The sequence below is a fragment of the Phyllopteryx taeniolatus genome, chromosome 17 (genome assembly GCF_024500385.1).
Source record: "Phyllopteryx taeniolatus isolate TA_2022b chromosome 17, UOR_Ptae_1.2, whole genome shotgun sequence".
Lineage (NCBI taxonomy): Eukaryota > Metazoa > Chordata > Actinopteri > Syngnathiformes > Syngnathidae > Phyllopteryx > Phyllopteryx taeniolatus.
Genome location: NC_084518.1, coordinates 3910396 through 3930088, shown reverse-complemented (window position 1 = coordinate 3930088; position 19693 = coordinate 3910396). Strand labels below are relative to the sequence as shown.

The 19693-nt window shown below is 42.4% G+C and overlaps 1 protein-coding gene across 3 annotated transcripts in view; it reads right to left on the bottom strand.

Annotated features, from left to right (window-relative positions):
• Positions 1 to 19693, bottom strand: part of med13a (mediator complex subunit 13a) — a 99932-nt gene that overhangs the window by 29725 nt on the left and 50514 nt on the right. For 2 of the 3 annotated variants that reach the window (XM_061751061.1, XM_061751063.1), the window contains 7 exons: positions 15201 to 15346; positions 9589 to 9789; positions 9296 to 9490; positions 8993 to 9155; positions 6100 to 6210; positions 4527 to 5279; positions 2046 to 2262 (listed from right to left, as the gene is read on the bottom strand). In XM_061751061.1, coding sequence (XP_061607045.1) covers positions 2046 to 2262; positions 4527 to 5279; positions 6100 to 6210; positions 8993 to 9155; positions 9296 to 9490; positions 9589 to 9789; positions 15201 to 15346 — 1786 coding nt within the window. The remainder of the gene's footprint in view (positions 1 to 2045; positions 2263 to 4526; positions 5280 to 6099; positions 6211 to 8992; positions 9156 to 9295; positions 9491 to 9588; positions 9790 to 15200; positions 15347 to 19693) is intronic. The other variant, XM_061751062.1, reaches the window with a different exon arrangement.

Sequence of the window (19693 nt, the reverse complement as noted above, 5' to 3'; positions counted from 1 at the left end):
GTGATCGTGCACCAGCTGGGAGAATGAAGGCTCAGGCTCAGTCTCACCGAAAATCCCCGCTAATGTTTGAAACATATCCAATATGCCTCTGTTCACGCGCCGTCCCCACAAATCCAATTTGGCTTCAAATGCCACTACTTTATCTGCCAACTTGAAGACAGTTGTCATTTTTCCTTGAAGTGACAGATTGAGTTCATTGAGCAGGTCGAATATGTCGCACAGGTAAGCCAGTTTTGCGACCCATTCCTCGTCACTGAAATGTGCTGCCACCGGTGACTTCTTTTCTGAGAGAAATCTTTGCAGCGGCTCTCGTAATTCAAACACTCTGGGATAACCCTCTTACTTCTGTATATAAGAGAAGGCGTCTTTGCTCCGCGTCCATCACCGCACAGCGCTGCTCAAAGAGGCGCGAGTTAAGGGCATGTGCTTTGACATGGTTAATAACTGACGACATCTTTCAATACGTTGTTCATTTGCGGTGGCAATTTTCGGCATTTCCCTGTGAATGATACAATGCGTAGATTCCCACTCGGGCGCAACCTCCTTTATCCGTGCTGTTAAACCAGACAGCCGTCCGGTCACGGCAGCGGCTCCGTCTGTGCATATGCCGACACAAAAAGAGCATTTCAGATTTCCTGATATATAACCATCCAGCGACTTGAACAGTTCTGCGGCTGTGGTGTTGGTTGTCAACGATAATGCACATAGCATATCGTCATGCACATCCTCCTGATAAACATATCTCACATAAACAAGTAATAGTGCCTTGTTGTCAACATCTACCGATTCGTCAACCTGCAGGGGGTACCACGGGGATGTATTAATCCTCTCCAACAATTGTGTCTCAATATCTTCGGCTATTTCCTCAATATGCCGAGTTACGGTGCTAGCCGACAGAGGCACCTGTGCTACCTTTTTAACGGCTGCCTCGCCGAAAAGTTCACGGCAAATGTCTTTAGTGGAGTGCAAGATCAATTCTTCACCAATGGCGAATGGCTTTTTAGCCTTGGCAATACGGTTTGCCACCAAGTACGATGCCGTCAGTGCATTTGCATTTACTGATGTGGTGGCCCTCAGTAATTTCTTCTGTCCTTCGTGCTCCTGTTTTTTTTCTTTCAAAATACTCCAGGGGCTTTTCTGTTAATCCAGGCTACTTGGTCTCCAAGTGGCAAAGGCGTTTTGAAGGCTTCATTGCCTCGTTAAAGAGCCGTTCCCCTCATATTTTACGCAGAGCGGGTTTGGTATGTGGGAATCACCTACCGCTATGAAGCCCTATTTCAAGTAGGAGTCCTGGTATTGTCTGTTGAAAGCTTTCTTTCTTTTTTGGAAGTCGTAGGCTCGTCCCCTGTCTCGTCACTGAGCCTTTTCTCCTTTGAAAATAAAGTTTCTGAAGATGTTGGTTTCTTACTCATTTTGCTAGCTTAGGTAGACTGGTTACATTTTGGCGCTCAAGTGATGGAGACGTAACCAAGAGAATCCGGCCATTTTTCAAAATAAAAGCTCGTTCAGACTACTATAATACGTAAAACGAAAATAATTAATTATTTCTCGTGCGGCCCGGTACCAAGTGGCCCGCGGCCTGGCCGGTAGTTGGGAACGACTGCTCTAAGGTACAGTACATGATCATGCTATTTTGGGAAAAACCTCTCGAAAACCTCTTTCTTTTGTTTGGGTCTCAAGTGTGCTTCAGGTGGAGGATAACAGTCTTTTAATACATCATGAAAGTGGCTTCCAGGTTTTTAAGAAACATTTGGTTGTCTAATAAGAAGATTAATTGGCCTGAATGGTTCAAACAAAGTCATGCAACAAGTTGTTATGGTAAGAAGTTGCATTTGTGGTTCAGAGTTGATCAGTACAGCAATTAGCTGATGGCACAAGCATAGAAGAGAATTTTTATTTATTTTTTTTAAATGATGTGGCTGTACATTTTACATGATTTTTTTCTGCTGCTCTTTCTCAGAGCAAAAGAAAGAGGAAACCACGCAGGACATTTTAACAAAGAGGACAAATACATCCATTAGTTCCAGGGAACCCTCAAACTTTACCTTATGTTTCTTGCCTGGATCACGCTCCCCGCCTGCCTTCTCCTTTTTGTTGGAAAATGTGAATTTCACGTCTCCTTCCTCAAAGGCGTAAGGGTCCACCTCAGGCTCGTGATCTCCGTCAGTGATCGCACTAGCCAGGTACTGGCTTTTCCTGGCCCGATACATCTGAACACGCTCATCAGAAACCTTCAGTGGGAATTTGGATGTGGACATCACCCTGGGGGGGGGGAGAACAAAAATGCGGACATGAGGACTGCGGAGTTAAGATGGATCAGTGAAATCCAAGAGACCAGATAATGAATATTTATTCCAAATGTCAATTTCAAAAGCTTTATCGTCAACAAAGATTGAATTTGATGAGTGACTAAATAAAATATATATCAATGTTTGCTAAAGTGCTATGCCACTGTTTGATAGTCCTTGTCAGCACTGCTTTGTGTTTATCAGCAGTAAATGCAACGGCAACGATCGCAAACAACCCTGACAGCTGTCTTGGAGCAGCACTGGCTGCATGGGGTTTGTTGTCAGACTTCATTTCAAACACATTAACAAGAACGTGGTGACTCCAGCACAGACTGTTCATACATTTACAGTCACTGTGAGATGACTCATCTGACTGCGGCCCTAATTGTGGTTCTCATGTGAGAAAGTAAAGCGGGAGGGTCACCATTGCGCTGCTGTTTTTAGCCCCCTCCTCAACTGTATTATCCCACACGTATGTCCTCTCGTCATGCTTGTCCTGTTCTGATGCGAGGTGATGGAATGCAGTGGCCTGGGCCACAGATTAGCCATCATTCAGGGCCATAGCCGGGAGGATTATAGCACACCAGAATAGCCCATCCAAGCGCTTGGTCCGTAGGGATTGCACAACTTCACTGATCATTTCCACAATGGCCACCCCCTCAGGTTGCTAATCCAAAAACTCGACAGACACCCCTTGCTCTCTTCCATCCGCCACCCTTCGCTGATTACAGCTTCTTCATGGTGTCTTATCCCAAGGCGAGCAATATGATAGCCAGTTCATCTTTATCTAACCTGACCATTTCTCTTGCTCTTTCCTAGCTTTGGTGCGTGCCTGTGTGTAGGAATCAATGAGTAGTGCTGGCCCTGCACATTGGTGATGAATGATGTCAAAAGGGCACATAGCAAGAGATTAACATCCTGTGTGTGGCTAAGCGCTACGGTGAACATTCTGAGGCTGAGGAATAAGAGAGGAGACAGCAAATGGCTGAAGGCTCGACTGTATTGTGCGTGGCTGTTTGGGATGCTCATAATAATCAATTCTACAATTAATTGAAGATTTCTTTCAACTGTGGAATTTTTCATTAATCTTTGAAGATGTTGATTGGTCATATCCAGAAGCAACTGACGCAAAATGGAGTGCACTACTTGGCTGCAACCAGCATAGGCGCTGTTGAATCAGTTGCAACTACAGCGGTACCTAATTTACGAGTACAATTTGCTCTATGACCAATCTTGAAAAGCCGTTAATCTGTTCCAGGCCCTGCAGCCCCAAAACAGATTGTTTTTGTTATGTGTATTTTATAAAGAAAAAGCACATTTTATTAAATAATAAAACAGATTGTCAAAAATAATAATAATTTCAAAGTTTTTTATTTTTCCTTTTACTGGCGGATGCCCGTTTCCACCATAAAAAAAATAAATAAAATAAATAAATATATATATATATATATATATATATATATATATATATATATATACTTTTTTTTTTTTTTTTTTTACTAATGGAACACCCTCAGCTGCTCAAGCACTTCCACTGGCAAGCAACATTCGAAACCCTGAATTCGAGTTACATGCGCTATATGAAGATGTTGTTGCACTCCGTGGGAATCTAAAACTTCGCCGAGGGGGTTAGGTTCCGGACCACTCACACAATAGGTGTCTTCCGCGACGTAGGGTGCATGCACTGACGAAATTTGGTTGTTGTTTTTTTTTTTTTTTGTAATCCCCGTGTCGGGACAGTCCACACTTAATGTCAAAAATCTTAACGCTGCTTTATGTCACAAGACTGATTAATCGTCACCAAAATTTATGTGGACATCTCTAATTAGGCCCCATTGTCTGAAATCTACACTTGTTTCTATAAGTTGTTTATATTCATCTATAACAAAGTGGAGTTTTTGTTTTACTGGTGGAAATGGGCTTCCATACGCATATTAGATTTGTTTGTAACTACAATTTTGGCTTGCAACACAAAGCAAAAAAAAAAAAAAAAAGGGGGGGGGGGGGGAACAAGCAACAGCTAGTAACTCAAAAAACTGGGGGCACTCGTCAGTCAAGGTACTGTAGTTGAAAAAGTCTGCTACGGCACAACTCATCCATGCAAAATTGTTCTGCTTAACAACACATCACAAGTTGAGAGTATTCCAACGGGATTCACCCATCAAAGAGGCGATTAAAGAAACGTCATTCATTCATAGTGGCTGAGCGACAAAGCACTAATTATTAAATGGTACTTACTCGGTCACAGACACAAGGTTGTCCTGTGAGGCTAACCCATCGTCCCTAAACTTTTCCCCCAGTAGCACTGGTGTGGGCAGCTCTGCTTCTTTCCTGCGGGGTAGGTTGAACAACCTCCATGGTGAGTGATTGCTATCATCTTCTAGGTGGACCCCTGCACCTGTGTACACAGTGAGTTCGGGCGGTTCTGAAAAACCAGAGACTGAAGAGTGAGGGTGGTGCGAAGTGAAGTGCTGGGTCAGACCCTCCGGGCCTGCAGGCTCCTCGTTGCCACCCTTTGACCCACCCAGGCATGGCTCCAGAGGAGGCTGGTAAAAGTGTTGGTTGTTGGGAGTGGAAGGGTTCTTCAAACCCTCCCTGAGATCTTCACCACTCTCGCATGGGTGGGGGCTAAGTGGTGGGGGTTGGGGGGAGTTGGCGAGGTCTGACGGCCCACCTGCGCTAACCACCTCACTGTTGAGCTGAGGTGTTTTTTGGATGGTGGACACATGCGTTGACCGTATACTAGAGAATCTTCCTCCATCCTGACTCCTCATTGCAAGTCTTTGGCCGGCCCGTGCCTCAGTCTCCATTGAGGTGTCTTCGCTTGTCAGGTTTCGATGATGGAAAGGTGTCTGGGGTCTTTTCTGCTGCTTGTCACTCTTGTCTGGCTTCTCTCCTCCAGCCTTATGCTTGGTAGGAGTCTGGGAGGCCTGGCCCACTGACTGAGCTTGGCCCACATTTCCGCCTGTTCGCTGCTTCACTGATTTATGTCTAGAGGAAAGAAGATGAACAAGAAAATACGTTGAGACTTTGATGGATTGGTGACACAAACCAAGAGAGAGAGCAGAGAGCTGTGCAGTGGAAGCAAATCACCTGTCAGACTATGAATATTAAGAAAGGCTTTTGCATGTTTTAAATGCACAAACGTCTTGAACATTCTACACATAATTGACACCTCAGATTTCCTGACAAATATAAATCAATATCATCTGTAAAGTATCAACCACATTTATGAATCTAAAGTCAAGTAACAAGACCTGTCAAAAACAAGGCAAACCATTTGTTCATCCTGACTGTGAAAATGTTCACTGAGAGCCTTGCAGCAAAGCACAAGGTTATCAACCAAAACAAAGGAAATGAAAAAAAATGCTAATGGCCATTAAAATTGTAATTAATGGGGCTTCAAGTTTCTCTGTTGTTAAAATACTGGGTGGATCCTAACAAATTAACACACCCATGCTGACTGTGCATGTTCGAGGTCTGCATTGAAAAGACGGAGAAAAGCTTTCCCATATGGTAGTAATACCTCTAATAAGCCCATGCATAAAAAAAGCGCTTCTATCGAACCTAATAATAAGCAATCATCTTTCAGAAACCGTGTCTAGTGGTTAGACATCAGCAGCCGAGCATTTAGGTAGGCCTGCTCACTCATTTGAATTTCCAAGCCTGTTTGACAACTATATTGATGTTTTTGACAAACATAACTAGTTTGACATGTTATATGATACCATAGGTGTGCCCAGGTGAGGCCATCACTTCAATTATATAATGTACGGAAAAAAAACGCTTGGTTGGTAATGACACCACTCACCTAGAGCAGCTGCAGTACGACCTCTCAGAAGGCTCAACAAAATCCCAGGTTCCCACTCTCGCTGTCCGGTCCTCCTCACAGGTACCATTGGTTGCAGCTGAGTACTTCCGCCTGGGGTGGAGGCAAATAAAGACAAACAATAATGACAACTACATGCTTACTGACTCTTAAGTTTTACGGATATAAGTGTTAACCACGTGCTTGACATTATTTCACATTATTTAACTGTGAGGACCTCAGAACTGTGAGGACCCGGGTTCAAATCCGGCCTCCAATGTGTGGAGTTTGCATGTTCCCCCCGTGCCTGTGTGGGTTTTGTCCGAGTACTCCGTTTTCCTTGCACATCCCAAAAACATGCGTGGTCGGTTAATTGAAGACTCTAAATTGCCAGTAGTTGTGAATGTGAGTGTGAATGATTGTTTGTTTATATGTGCCCTGCGATTGGCTGGTGACCAGTTGAGTGTGTAACCTGCCTCTCACCCAAAGCTAGCTGGGATAGGCTCAGGCACGCCCGCAACCCTAGTGAGGAGAAGCAGTATGGAAAATGGAAACCAAAATTCTGGCAGTATGCAATGGTAAATAAATGCAGTCTGCTGCTTAGACTGAGTATTTGGGTGACACGCTAATAGCTAACCACTGCTGACATTTTGTGCTTGCATGGGGGGCAACAGAACCCTCAGTGCTCCCAATGTGTCAGATTCACTGATAGTGAGTAATTCACAAGATCATGGGACAACATTGCAATATATGCTGTTTTAATACTGCTATCGCACCAGGGCCTGTGCAGGTGAAATATTAAGCTTAGTTCCTACTCAACACATTTATTTTTGGAAACCCACAAGTATATACTTTATACAGTGGAGGAAATAATTATTTGATCCCACACCGATTTTGTAAGCTCACCCACTCACAAAGACATGAACGGTCTATAATTTTAATGGTAGGTGTATTTTAAGAGGGAGAGACAGAATATCAAAAAGAAAATCTGGAAAAAAATACATAAACAAAAGATTCAAATTATTTAGCAATTTATTGAGGGAAAACCTGTAAGTAATTTCCCCCAGTATCAAAACATTACTTGGCACTTGGCAGAGGAACCCCTTGTTGGCCAGTACAGAGGTCAGACGTTTCTTGTAGTTGATCAGCAGGTTTGCACACATCTCGGGAGGAATTTTGGACCACTCCTCTTTGCAGATCCTCTCCAAAACCTTAAGGTTTCAAAGCTGTGCCAGATTTTCTATGGGTTTTAGGTCTGGAGACTGGCTAGGCCACTCCATGACCTTAACATGCTTCTTCTTTAGCCACTCTTTTATTTCCTTGGCTGTGTGCTTTGGTTCATTGTCGCGCTGGAAGCCCCATCCAGAGACCCATTTTAAGTTTTCTGCCTGAGAGGAGGAGGTTGTCATCCAGGATTTCACGGCTCCATCCATATTTCCCTCGACACAGTGAAGTTGACCTGTCGTCTCCTTTGCTGAGAAACACCCCCAAAGCATAATGCTTCCACCTACATGCTTGACTGTGGGGATGGTGTTCTTGTGGTCATAGTCTATAATTCCTCTTCCTCAAAACACGGTGAGTCAAACTGATTCCAAACAGTTCGATTTGTGTCTCATCTGACCACATCACCTTCTCCTACTCATTCTCTGAATCATTCAGGTGTTCACTGGCAAACTTCGGACGGACCTGCACTTGTACCTTCTTAAGCAGGGGGACCTTCAAGGCGCTGCATGATTTCAATCCATTACAGTGTAGTGTGTTACCAGTGTTTTTCTTGGGTGACTGTGGTGCCAGCTGCCTCGATAGCATTAACAAGCTCCTCCCGTGTAGTTTGTAGGGCTGATGCCTAACCTCTCTCATGATCACTGATACCCCACGAGGGGAAATCCTGTGAGGAGCCGCAGACCGAGGGAGATTGACAGTCATTTAATGTTTCCTCCATTTTCTAATTATTGCACCAACAGTAGTCTCCTTCTCACCCAGCCGCTTGCCAATGGTCTTGTAGCCCACTCCAGTCTACAATTTTGTCCCTGATGTCCTTAAAACGTTTTTGGGTCTTGATGATGATGGATGATGGTGTATAATTGATTGATTATGTAGACAGGTGTCTTTATAAAGGGTAACAAGTTGAGATAGGTTTTTCTCATACAGCTAACGAGTTTAAATTAGGAATATTTTCTTAAAGTGCGAGGACTAGCCAGAATTCCTCAATGTTAGGGGATCAAATACTTATTTCACTTAATGAAACACTAATACATTTGAATCTTTTTTTTAAAATGTGATTGTCTGGATTTTCTTTTTGATATACTGACTCTCACTGTTAACATAAACCGACCATTAAAATTATAGACCGCTCATGTCTTTGTCAGTGGGTGAACTTACAAAAGCAGTGAGGCATGAAACAATGATTTCCTCCACTACGTGTATGTATGTGTGTGTGTGTGTGTATATATTTGTATACGTTTTAATGTGCGAGCCTGTGCGCTCAGCTCATGTCATCAGCAATAATCTCCAGGTCTCTGCTGCTGGGGTGACTGAAAAGTTGAACCTTTTTTATTGTAGCACAGACAAAGATTTTCTCATTTTGGAATAAGAAGAAAAGCATCTGTGCACCTCCGATTGCGTACTAATGACTGCGCTTTGTATTCAGTGGCGATGGCTCAATGCTGCACTCTGGACAGCAACAGTGGTAATACACTTGCAGTGACTTCAACTTGTGTGTCACTGAAATTAATGTTTTAATTCCGTTACTTAACACAAAACATATTTTCCATTTAATGAATATAAAACCAGCTTGTGAGTTGTCACTCGCTTAAAAACGTGTAAGACAAATTTCAAAAGTTCAAAGGCAAATCAAAAGAGCGACAGGACTGAATAGAGGGAAGGAAAATCCTACTTGTTCTGGGCTCGGTTGATATTACACTCCTGCCAGACACGCTCCACAACCTGACGGGCAAGCCGGCGTGGAATCTTGCCTCCATGGTGGCCCGATCTGTCCGCACTGAACGTATCACACGAAGAAGGCATCTTGAACCACTTCTGGGCAGAGTGAGAGTCCACTACGAAGACAAAGATCCAGCGCTAAATAAACCACTTTACTCATGATGAAATGACTTAGGTTAATTCAAAGACATGATTCCATTAATAAAGTGAAGTAAGTCTCTTATGTTCTAAGTGTTTTCCTTTTTTTTTTTACTACCTGTGTGCACCTCCTCAGGCGAAGTGGGAGGGGTGAGGGTCACCGATGACATGGCAGGCTCTCGCAGGGATGCAGGCACTTGGGGACCACCCGAACAGACGGCAGTACAGTGGGAGGGCCCCACAGGGGCCACAACGGGGATGTCAGACTGGGGCACCAGCACTAGGCAGGCTGGGTACACCATTCGCACACCACCTACACGAACATGCACGCACATTTTACACTCAGATTCTTCTAAGATTCAATCGAACACCAAATAGTACAGGAAGTAAAACATGATATAAAAAACAGACCAACAAGGACCTCTACGGAGGCCAGAGAATCATCTTCCCAATCCATGTCTTCCACCTTGTCCTCTAACAAACCATCCTTAGCACCAGGACTGATGGGATAAAACTGGTTCCAGTCCTCAATCAGCTTCTGGGTGGGTGGGTCGGACATCTTGAACGACTGGCCGGTCAGAGTTCCATTCAGCCCAAAAGGACTCAGGATGACTACGAAGACAGGAACATTCCGGAGGACAGAAGGACACACAAGGCACTGTTAGCTAGGAAGGGCAGCAGGGAGGCTGTGAACACATCAAGCCAACATCAATCTCCCAAAACCCATCCCAGCTCCACCTTTATCGTTCCGCTCATCATAAATTTCTTCCCTTCGTTGCCTTTGCTTCCAGCTTGACTCAACATTGATCTGCAAAACACTCCTATCCTTTATCCTACTTTGCCCTTATTCTTTTTCTAAATGTCTTGTTTGCCCTTCCCCTTGCTTATCCTGAACTTAATACCTTTTCATCGCTTTCCTATGTTCAGCCCTAACTTTGCTCTTACAATTTAATCCTTTTTATCCTCATAATGTTTCCTTTCTTTCCCCATCCGTATGCTTTGGTTTCCTCATCATTCTGTCATCTACGGCCTATTCAGGAGAATGGTGACCTTTCCATAGCAATGCTGGACTCAGCCAGTCCCTGTGGACTTGCCAAATACTTGCAGAGCAATCCAGACGCCAATTATTGGCAAGCGGCAGTCTCTCAGAGGCCATAAACAGAGGCTTATAAAAGGGCCATTCCTCGACAAACACACTTCACCGCACAGACATATGGAGTCACAAAGAGCCCATCAGTCTGCTTATAGAACAGACCTTCATCCATCAGCAAATGGAGATACCACTATAAACTAACATGCATAATGCATACATATACGCATGAAAAGCATATGAATACCAAGGTGCGTGCACACACGCACGCACCATATCTGCTTATTGTGAATCTACTCTCTGCATCTATCATGTCGTCAGTGACGAGGGCTTATATAAATGGTTCTACTGGCTGGGTGGGTGGGTGTGCGAGTGAGCATTTGTTAATGCCCTTCTCCACTTTGCTTTTTCATTAGAGACTAGATGGCCCCGGGCCCAAAGTATTGATCCTGTGACTGGACCATCGAAGCGCTTCAAGGCTGCCAAAACTGGCTAGATATGATGAGAAGAAAAAGTAAGATAAGGAAGAGGGTTGTCCTTTCAAATCTTCTGACACAGACATTTCCGAGCAGCTTCTGAGAGAAACCCTTGCAGGTGTGTGAGCTCCATTTCTTGTATCTGACGAAAAACGAAAAGTATAACATTCAATTCTAACATCTCGAGGTGAGTCAGAAAGATGACTGGCAGCTGGGTTTGGAAGTTAGGTAACAAGGTTGGGGAGAAAGAGCACCGTTGAGTATTATCAGGCGACTAGACCAGATCCAGACACCTTTCTACGGTACCCAGACCTGTAAATTATATCCTTTTTTTTTTTTTATCATTTAGCTCCTTGCATTTACTTTTTAAATTTTTATTCTGGCCTGCTTTTCTGGTCATTACAGTAATATATGTACTGTTAGCAGGTAATGTAGACCAACCACAAGCATGGTAACACTTCGCACATGACATGACTCAGCCAGTCAATTATTTCATTCAGAAAAGCACAAGTGGAGAAAGTGGGTGTGTGCAAGACACGAAAGTTGGGAGGAGAGCAACTGAAACTCCAAAAAACAAGTAGATCCCTGCCTATGTAACCCACCTCTTGTCTAAATTTAGCTGGGATAGGCTCTAGCTCACCTGCGAGGACAAGCAATATATAAAATAGATGGATGAATACATTTAAGAAATGTTTTAAGAGTCAAAAGTTATTCATAGTACGTCAAGTGAGTCACATGGATACAACAGCTCGCAATGACAAGACATCGTAACATGACCTGGACTTCCACTTGTGGAGATGGTCATGGAATGGACCTCTTCAAATATTATTTGACCGATATTCATAGTAGTTCTGTCAAAATTGCTGAATAGCAACTCAGACTTTTGAAGGTAACGCATAAAACATCTCGTCACGCTTTCCGGAATGCCCTGCAGCTTACTTAGCGTTTCACACCAGCTGACACCAAAGTCACCAGATATGACCCGTAGCATTTAAGGTCAGATTTTTGTTGCAAAAGAATGCAGCTGGGGTTGATCATATTAAACCTTAATTGAATCCAACGAGGAGGCACGGTGACCGACTGGTTAGAGAGTCTGCCTCACAGTTCTGAGGACCGGGGTTCAATCCCCGCCCCCGCCTGTGTGGAGTTTGCATGTTCTCCCCGTGCCTGTGTGGGTTTTCTCCGGGCACTCCGGTTTCCTCCCATATCCCAAAAACAAGCATGGTAGGTTAATTGACAACTCTAAATTGCCCGTAGGTGTGAATGTGAGTGCGAATGTTGTTTGTTGATATGTGCCCTGCGATCGGCTGGCAACCGGTTCAGGGTGTACCCCGCCTCCTGGCTCCAGCGCGCCCGCGACCCGCGTGAGGAGAAGTGGCTCAGAAAATGGATGGATGGATGAATCCAACGACTTAAATCTCTCTACATATTTTCTCCACATACAGCCACAAGACCAGTAAATGGAAGTGAGATGGAATTCAGCAAAAATTAAGGAGATGGTTTACCACGTTTGCCTCAAAGCATCCTGTTTTCCCCCTACCCTTCTGCACCTCTTTGAGTGCATCTCTGGCTCCCTGAAGACATGTCAAATGTTCTCAGATCAGTGTAATGGGCTGAGAGTTCATTCCATTCACTCTGCGCCCTTTTATGGGGTCACATCTTGGAGAGATCTGGTTTGTCGAACAGTAAACTGAGCTTGGCAGAGGTGAGGGGACAAAGAGGGGGAGGATGTGCGGATGGATGGACCTAGGTAGATAGAAATCAGTTATTCCCTGACAACGCTTAGTTAGCTTGTAAGAGAGGCACAGTAGCACATGAAAGACAGCTGGATGTCGAATAAATCCACAGTATGCAACCATTATAAATACATAATAACAGACGTGTAGAGTTAAGCTCCAAATTACACATGCAGTGGTAAAACTGCGACATTTTGTTTGTTGAACGGGTCTTTAACTGCAAATGACAGACTGTAGAAAGTGGAAAAGATGAAACCGTTAAGAGATTATGTATATTAAAAAAAAAAAAAAAAAAAAAAAAACTTTTATTAGGTTTCTCGTTCAAGATTATTCACACTCAATAAATTAATATCCAATGTTTCCAATTTATAGTTCGCTAGAATGCTTGAAGTCAGGGGTCACCAAGATGGTGCTCACATGCACCAGGTCGCCCCAAAGGACCATATGAGTCGCTGTGGGCCACATTGTGATTCCGAGGAGTGTTGTTTGAAAAACACTTTTATCGAAATAAAAACTTGCATGCTGATGTTTATCTGTTTCCTAACTTGTTAAATCTTTGTTGACAATTATTGTGAGAAATTAGTAACATGATCCGTGTGTCTACATAGAGCAACACAAGTACAGCAAACGTAATTTGAACAAATTGGCTATTTGAGAAGAGTGTATCAAACTGGTAAGTGGAGGTGCAACAATTAATAATTTAATCGACAACTGATCGATTATCAAATTAATTGGCAACTATTTTGATGATTAATCGTTTAGAGCCATTATTTAACTGTTATTTCAATTGTCAAAATCCACTGATTTGAGCCTCTCAACAGTAAATATTCTCTGATTTATGTAGTCTTGCATGAAAGCAGACTGGTTATCTTTGTGTTTAATCAAAATAAATCATTTGCAATCGTCTTGATTTTACTTCCGCTAACAATGATTCAAATTTTCCCCTATTTTCTGGCATGCTAAGGACCAAACCAGTAAAAGAATCATTATCAATTCATGGAATTTTTTTTACTCTATTACGAAAATAATCATTATTTGCAGCCACAGTATGAATAACCTGTAATTGACATGTAGTTGAGCCTGAAGCAGCCTCAGAAGTGGATATCAAACTAGTGGCCCTTCGCATTAAACAGTACTCAAGAGTTGAGTCCAACATCAGTCCTGCGTAGCTCGCGTAGTTGTTGTTTATCTGGTTTTGTTTCATCATTAAACAATAACAACTAAACAATATTTGGTTAATAAACACTAATCGGAAGAAATGATTTCACAATGAATTAATGCAAAAAAAAAAAATGTGTTATCCGATTATTCGGTTCATTGATAGAATAATCCATGGAATAATTGATTGATAGCAACAGCCCTACTGGTAACCCAATCAATCCTCAAGAAGTAGCTGTCTGTTTCAAAAACGTTGAGTGTAATCTAATAAAATGACATCATTAACAATCTCCTCGATGTTAACAGAAGAATGTATGATCATGTTAAATGAATTCCTGTGGGTGAGTAAGGCTACCAGGTTTGCTAAGTGATTACAGCGTATGTCACAAGTCTCTATGCCATATCTTGAAATAAAAAAGACAAGCAACCTCGCAGCAAACGGTTATTGTAACCTTCTGTCCGAAGGGGCTGGCTTTATATGAATTACTGCCATGGATGGAGGAGGAGAACATTATTACACTGGCGTGGCAGCATAAAGGTGGTAGGTCTGGATCACATTTTTGTAACTGATGAGAAGCTACAGCAGTGCATGCAGTGTTGTTAGAAAAACATTACCTATGCAAAGGGTGGCAGCCTTCATTCCTTTGCAGATTTTAAACTGTCGAATATAACACAACTGACATGTTTAGCTTATATCAAGACCCTTACAACAGCAAATCTGCTGCAGGATTTTTATTGGAGGTCTGTGGGGCACAGGAAAATGCTTTCTTGTCAAACGTCTGACCTAATGTTTAATACCGATATAAGATGAATGAGTGTAACTTTGTGACACTACTGTTCATAAGGAAAGCATTTCCTTCAAAGAAGGAGTGCACGTTTACATCATTACCATGTTAGCATTTTATGAGAGTTAAATTGCACGCTGATGACGGCTTTGGGGATTGCATAGTGTTTCCCTGGTGATTGGATATGATATGATGGAATACTATTATAGGCTCTGAGGTTTTATTTATATTAAAAAAAAAAAAAAAAAACAAGAGTATCTGTAATGAATGACAGAAAATTGCATGTACATTAAGACATTGCACGCAGTAGCCCTCAATCAAATATTACAGTCATGGGTGGGAAGCATTGAACGCTTACATTTACATTAGAGACAGCTTTGAAGGCACATGTTCTTTCATTATTCTCCAACACTCCACTTTTTGTGTCCTTGGGCCCACAGGTTGTGTGCTTTTCTCAGAGGCTTAAAGTTATTTTGTGTTAAATGGTGTCTTTGGAATAAATAAAATAATAATAATCACAATAAAAAATAAAAATGACAGGCAGATACGCGTGTGCAAAAATAGCCAAAAAGCAGAAAAACATCCTTTCTAGCATATTATTCATGAATCAATCTTCACTATTCCACTTTTGGAACAAACAAATTGATAGAGGAGGATAACACTCTTTATCAGATTTTGACAACGTATGCATACAATGTCTGTAACAATGACGCACAAGAGGGGTTTTTCTTCTTCCTTTTTTGGGGGGGACTATACTGTAACCCTCGTGTTTACCCACCTTGGAAGGGGCTTGATGCCTGCTGAGCCAGACTGAGATGCTCCTCGGTCAGATGGTAGACGGGCTGGTGCTGGTTGATCTCCACACTGGTACATACGTTGCTCTCGCCGTGCAAGAAGAACGTGAAGGCGCAAGATAGGTGCTCGCTGTAAGGAAGACAATAAAAATGTGTCTTTTGGCATGCATCATTGAAGTGCAATGAATGATGCATACATGACAGAAGCGGAAAAGGGGTGCAGAGAAATCGGCATGATCACAGGTTGGTACAAAAACATGAAATTTGAATGAAAAAAAATACATTAGGTCAAAAGCAAAATTAAATCTCTATCCACTTATTGTGTGCGTGTGTGTGTGTGCAAAATACAAGGCATTTGATTAAAAAGAAAAGGTGCAGAGGTGGAAAGCAAAGAGAAAGCAACCAGTGTGTTCATCCTTTGGTGATACCTCATGCATCTGTCATGAATTATAACTTGGTTTGGATCTACTTACATCCCTACAGACTATAGTAACAAAGCATCCCCTCCATCTTGGGGGGGGGGGGGTAACTTTTTCATCAGGAGGGGGGACAGGAATCAACTAAGAATATCAACCAATGGAAAAACAACAACAATTTAAAATAGATACTTTCGCCTACTTCCAGTGGGAAAAAACCTTTGCAACGTCAAGCACAATTTTTGTTTAGAAATACTGCACAAATTTAGGCTTTTGAGACCAGGCCGGTTAGTGACAAGGCAGCTAACATAGTCCAACATATGCAGAGTGTAGCTGTAGTTTTGCAACAAAAATGACTATTAAATAGAAAAGCAGCAGAAAATTCAGCATGCTGGACAGAGGCAGCCTACGTAAAACTAATCTGAAGTCGCGTAGCTCGCCAGAACATAATGGATGAAGAACAGCTTTAATGCAAACTTAAAACCGCTGTCGATGCTGCTGTTATGGCGAGCAGCAGAATTCTGCTAGGCTTAGCCGTTAATTTGTGTTTGAACAGTGTCTAAACTGAGGTAATTACAGCTACCATTGTTTTTTAGCAGGGGAAAAGGAGGCGTCTATTTGGGGAGAGGTGCTTAGTGGTCACAAGGGGACGGCATACCCCGATGATTGATTGATACTATACTGTTTACAGTGGGGCAAAAAAGTATTTTGTCAGCCACTAATTGTGCAAGTTCTCAAAAAACCTTGTGAAGACTTACAGAAAACGTTTGACCTCTGTCATTGCCAACAAAGGGTACATAACAAAGTATTGCGATGAACTTATGTTCTTGACCAAGTACTTATTTTCCACCATAATTTGCTCATAAATTCTTTAAAAATCAGACAATGTGATTTTCTGGTTTTTGTTTTTTCTCATTTTGTCTCTCATAGGTGAGGTATACCTATGGTGAAAATTACAGGCCTCTCATGAAAATTTCAGGCCTCCCATCTTTTGAAGTGGGAGAACTTGCACAATTGGTGGCTGACTAAATATTTTTTTGCCCCACTGTATAAAAAAGTAGAGGCTATTTTAGGAAACACAGCATACAAGTACTCACTTCAGAAATGTGACGCAGATAAAATATGAAATGTGTTTGGATTCTTGAAATAAAACTCAAATTTGTAAAGGGCCTAGCGTAGAAGCAAATGTGCCATTGTTGCAGTGAGTGTGTCGTTTGTCAAACAAAAGGACAATCCCCAGTTAACTCGGTCTTTTTCGACAATTAGCTCAGCAACAAGGGTACTTTTTCTCTCATACGCAGCGGCTCTGGTTACGACAATGCCTGCCTGTGCCAGTGTGACCTCAACAGCACACAACAAAAGTAACACCAAGAAGAATCGGAAAAGAGAGAGGCAGCTGGAAATAGAGCGGGAACAGTGGAAAATGCTGGCCACTGTCTGGATGCTTTTCCTCTTTCTTTAAACCCCATCTTGTCCGACATACAAATACATGCAGTGAAAGAGAAAACGCGAGTGACGGATGGCCAACTGAAAGTGAACACAGTGCGCTTGGAAGTGGATCAAGGAGGGTTGCTTCCTTGGAGGATTTGATTAAGCAAATATCAGTCTTCTCCTCTGACTCTGCGCTCTCGCACACCTACTCTGCAGAGGATTAAGGAGCAGATAGACAGGCGACGCAATGAAGATGGAGCGAGAGCACTTCAAATAAGATAATACCGCCGACTACATAGTAGAGAGAAGCCCTAAACTGGTGCCAGCGGAGACTCGTAGTCAATCTATAATCATTTTCTTCTGAAAAGCGTAGAGATGCTCATTAGTGCATGCAGAATATTTATATTCTGGGTATTCAATCACTATCTATAGATGGAATCAAGGCTGATGGTGAGTTATAGACTCGCACATCTACTGCAGTACTATTACATCAACTCAATCCGCTGAAAGAGCACACGGCATTAAGTACAAAGAACTGTAAAAAAAATTTAAAAAATCTGCCTTTATAAAGATAACGAGAAATGTATAGTTATAGATGACATCAATGTTGCCGACTGAACACTTTCCAATAGAGTAATGAATCAAAGAACAGAAGTGTAGTTGCTCTACCTGGCGGCAGAAGTTGGTCAGTTACAGTTTCATCTACTCTTAAGCAGTGCCGACATTATTGAAGGAGACATCATTTTTGGCCCAAGTTTAGATGTCGGTTCCAGTCAGGAACATGCATATGTCCATGCATTTGGTGTCTGGCTCAAGGGCACTTCGAACATGCTCAGGAAGCAGTCTCCATAGACTGTCCCATTTTCTATTATTGCTATCTGCTGTTTCCATATTTTTGTCCATAGTGAGAGTCAAACTTTCGACCCTTGGTCCCTTTTACGGACCGTGTGCACCAGGTCCGTGATGTACCGTACTTTTGATCTCGCCAGTGATCTGCAAATTAGTTTCTGGTAAACTTCCTGCTTTGTTAACAAAAGCAGGAAAATGAACAAGCAGAAAAACTTGAGCGCTTTAACTGTTAGAAAAAGGAGTAAAATACATGATGGATACTTTAAAATTCCATCAATAGGTGGGTAGCTCAAATGAGTATTGCTGTGTGCCTTTAAAGCCAACATGAAATTAGCTCCCACCGTTTTCCTAAAGACCCCGTCCTTCCAGTGGAATGGATACAAACGAGGGTGATTGTTTTTACTCCGTAAATAAAGTTTTGTAATAGACATTTTGGCAAGGATTAAATTCATTGTACTGCTAAGGGTAGACCGGTTTTCGCCACAAACGCCATTCTGTCATTGTTTGAATGGTTCATTACATCCCATTTGATACCCCCACCCAAACCTTCATCTGAACACAAATACTCTCAAATGGGATCCTAAATAGCTCAGAATGCAGTGATCACAATTGACGATATGGAAATCTGTTTTCCACTGTTAAGGAAAGTATTCTTCTCTTCTGCTGTTAAAACTCTCAGACATACGCCATGACGGCATCGCTGCTGGCGTAATTGTTCCATTCAAATAACAATGGTAAGGCGTGAGTAAAATCCATCTACCTTTAGCACTACAATAAATTTAATCCTTGCCGAAAAATTTGCAACATATATTTGTGTAGACAATAGCTAGGAATTCCAAGCAGAATGGGCTATCGTTTCCCCTCAAGTATGTTCTAGATCTTCCCTAAGTTTCCTCCCAGGTGGTTTGACTAGAATACTTCAAAATGGGGGCAGCGAGCTGCCATCCTTATCAGATGGCCAAACGACTTCAAGTGATTCCTGATGTAATGGAGCGGGGCCTCAACTCCATGCTCCCTCCAAAATAGCTTGGCTCCTAACCAAGTCCATAATGCTCAGTCAAGCCAACCTTCGAAGGAAGCTGTATATCCTATGAGCTTATTCTATCAACGATTCCCCAACGCTTACCACCATTGGTGGAGCTCAAAACATAAATTCAAATCTTTGCCTTTCAACTTTTTTTTTTTTTTAAATCATTACGAACTTGTGCAGGGTGCATGGCCACCTGTCCAATTGTTGTTTATTCTCACTTGGGGCACGTTTTCAACCAAAAAGGCCCCATCTTATGGAAAATAAACAAAGATGGCCTCTAACAAAGAGCTGCTTAACCCTGATTGTTACATTTACTCCAACCATCTAACGCTACAATTCATCAACAGATTCCATAGGGGTAATGCATAGTGTCATGACACCATTTCTTCGGATTCAAGGGTCCAAGTGGGAATGGCAGGAAAATAATTGCTCTTTTCAACATCAGGTAGTTACAGCTCGTCTCAGTGATGTACGGGGGAGAGGTAGAGAGCTGGGGCTGTGAAAGGACCATGGGGAATTAGGCCATATGCTGGTGAAATTGCCAAGAAATGGAACCTTTGTTTAAGGAGGTGTGATGTGACAGCTCCGGTCAGAGCAGTAAATTACACCTGGCTCTTTTGACTGCTGTTTAAGTCTTGCAACCATTACCACCTCGAGAAAGTTTTTAAAAAAGGGATGAAGTCAATGGCCTTTTGCCTCAATTTCTGTATAGTATGAGCCTGTAAATGCACTTAATATATGTGTTGTCACA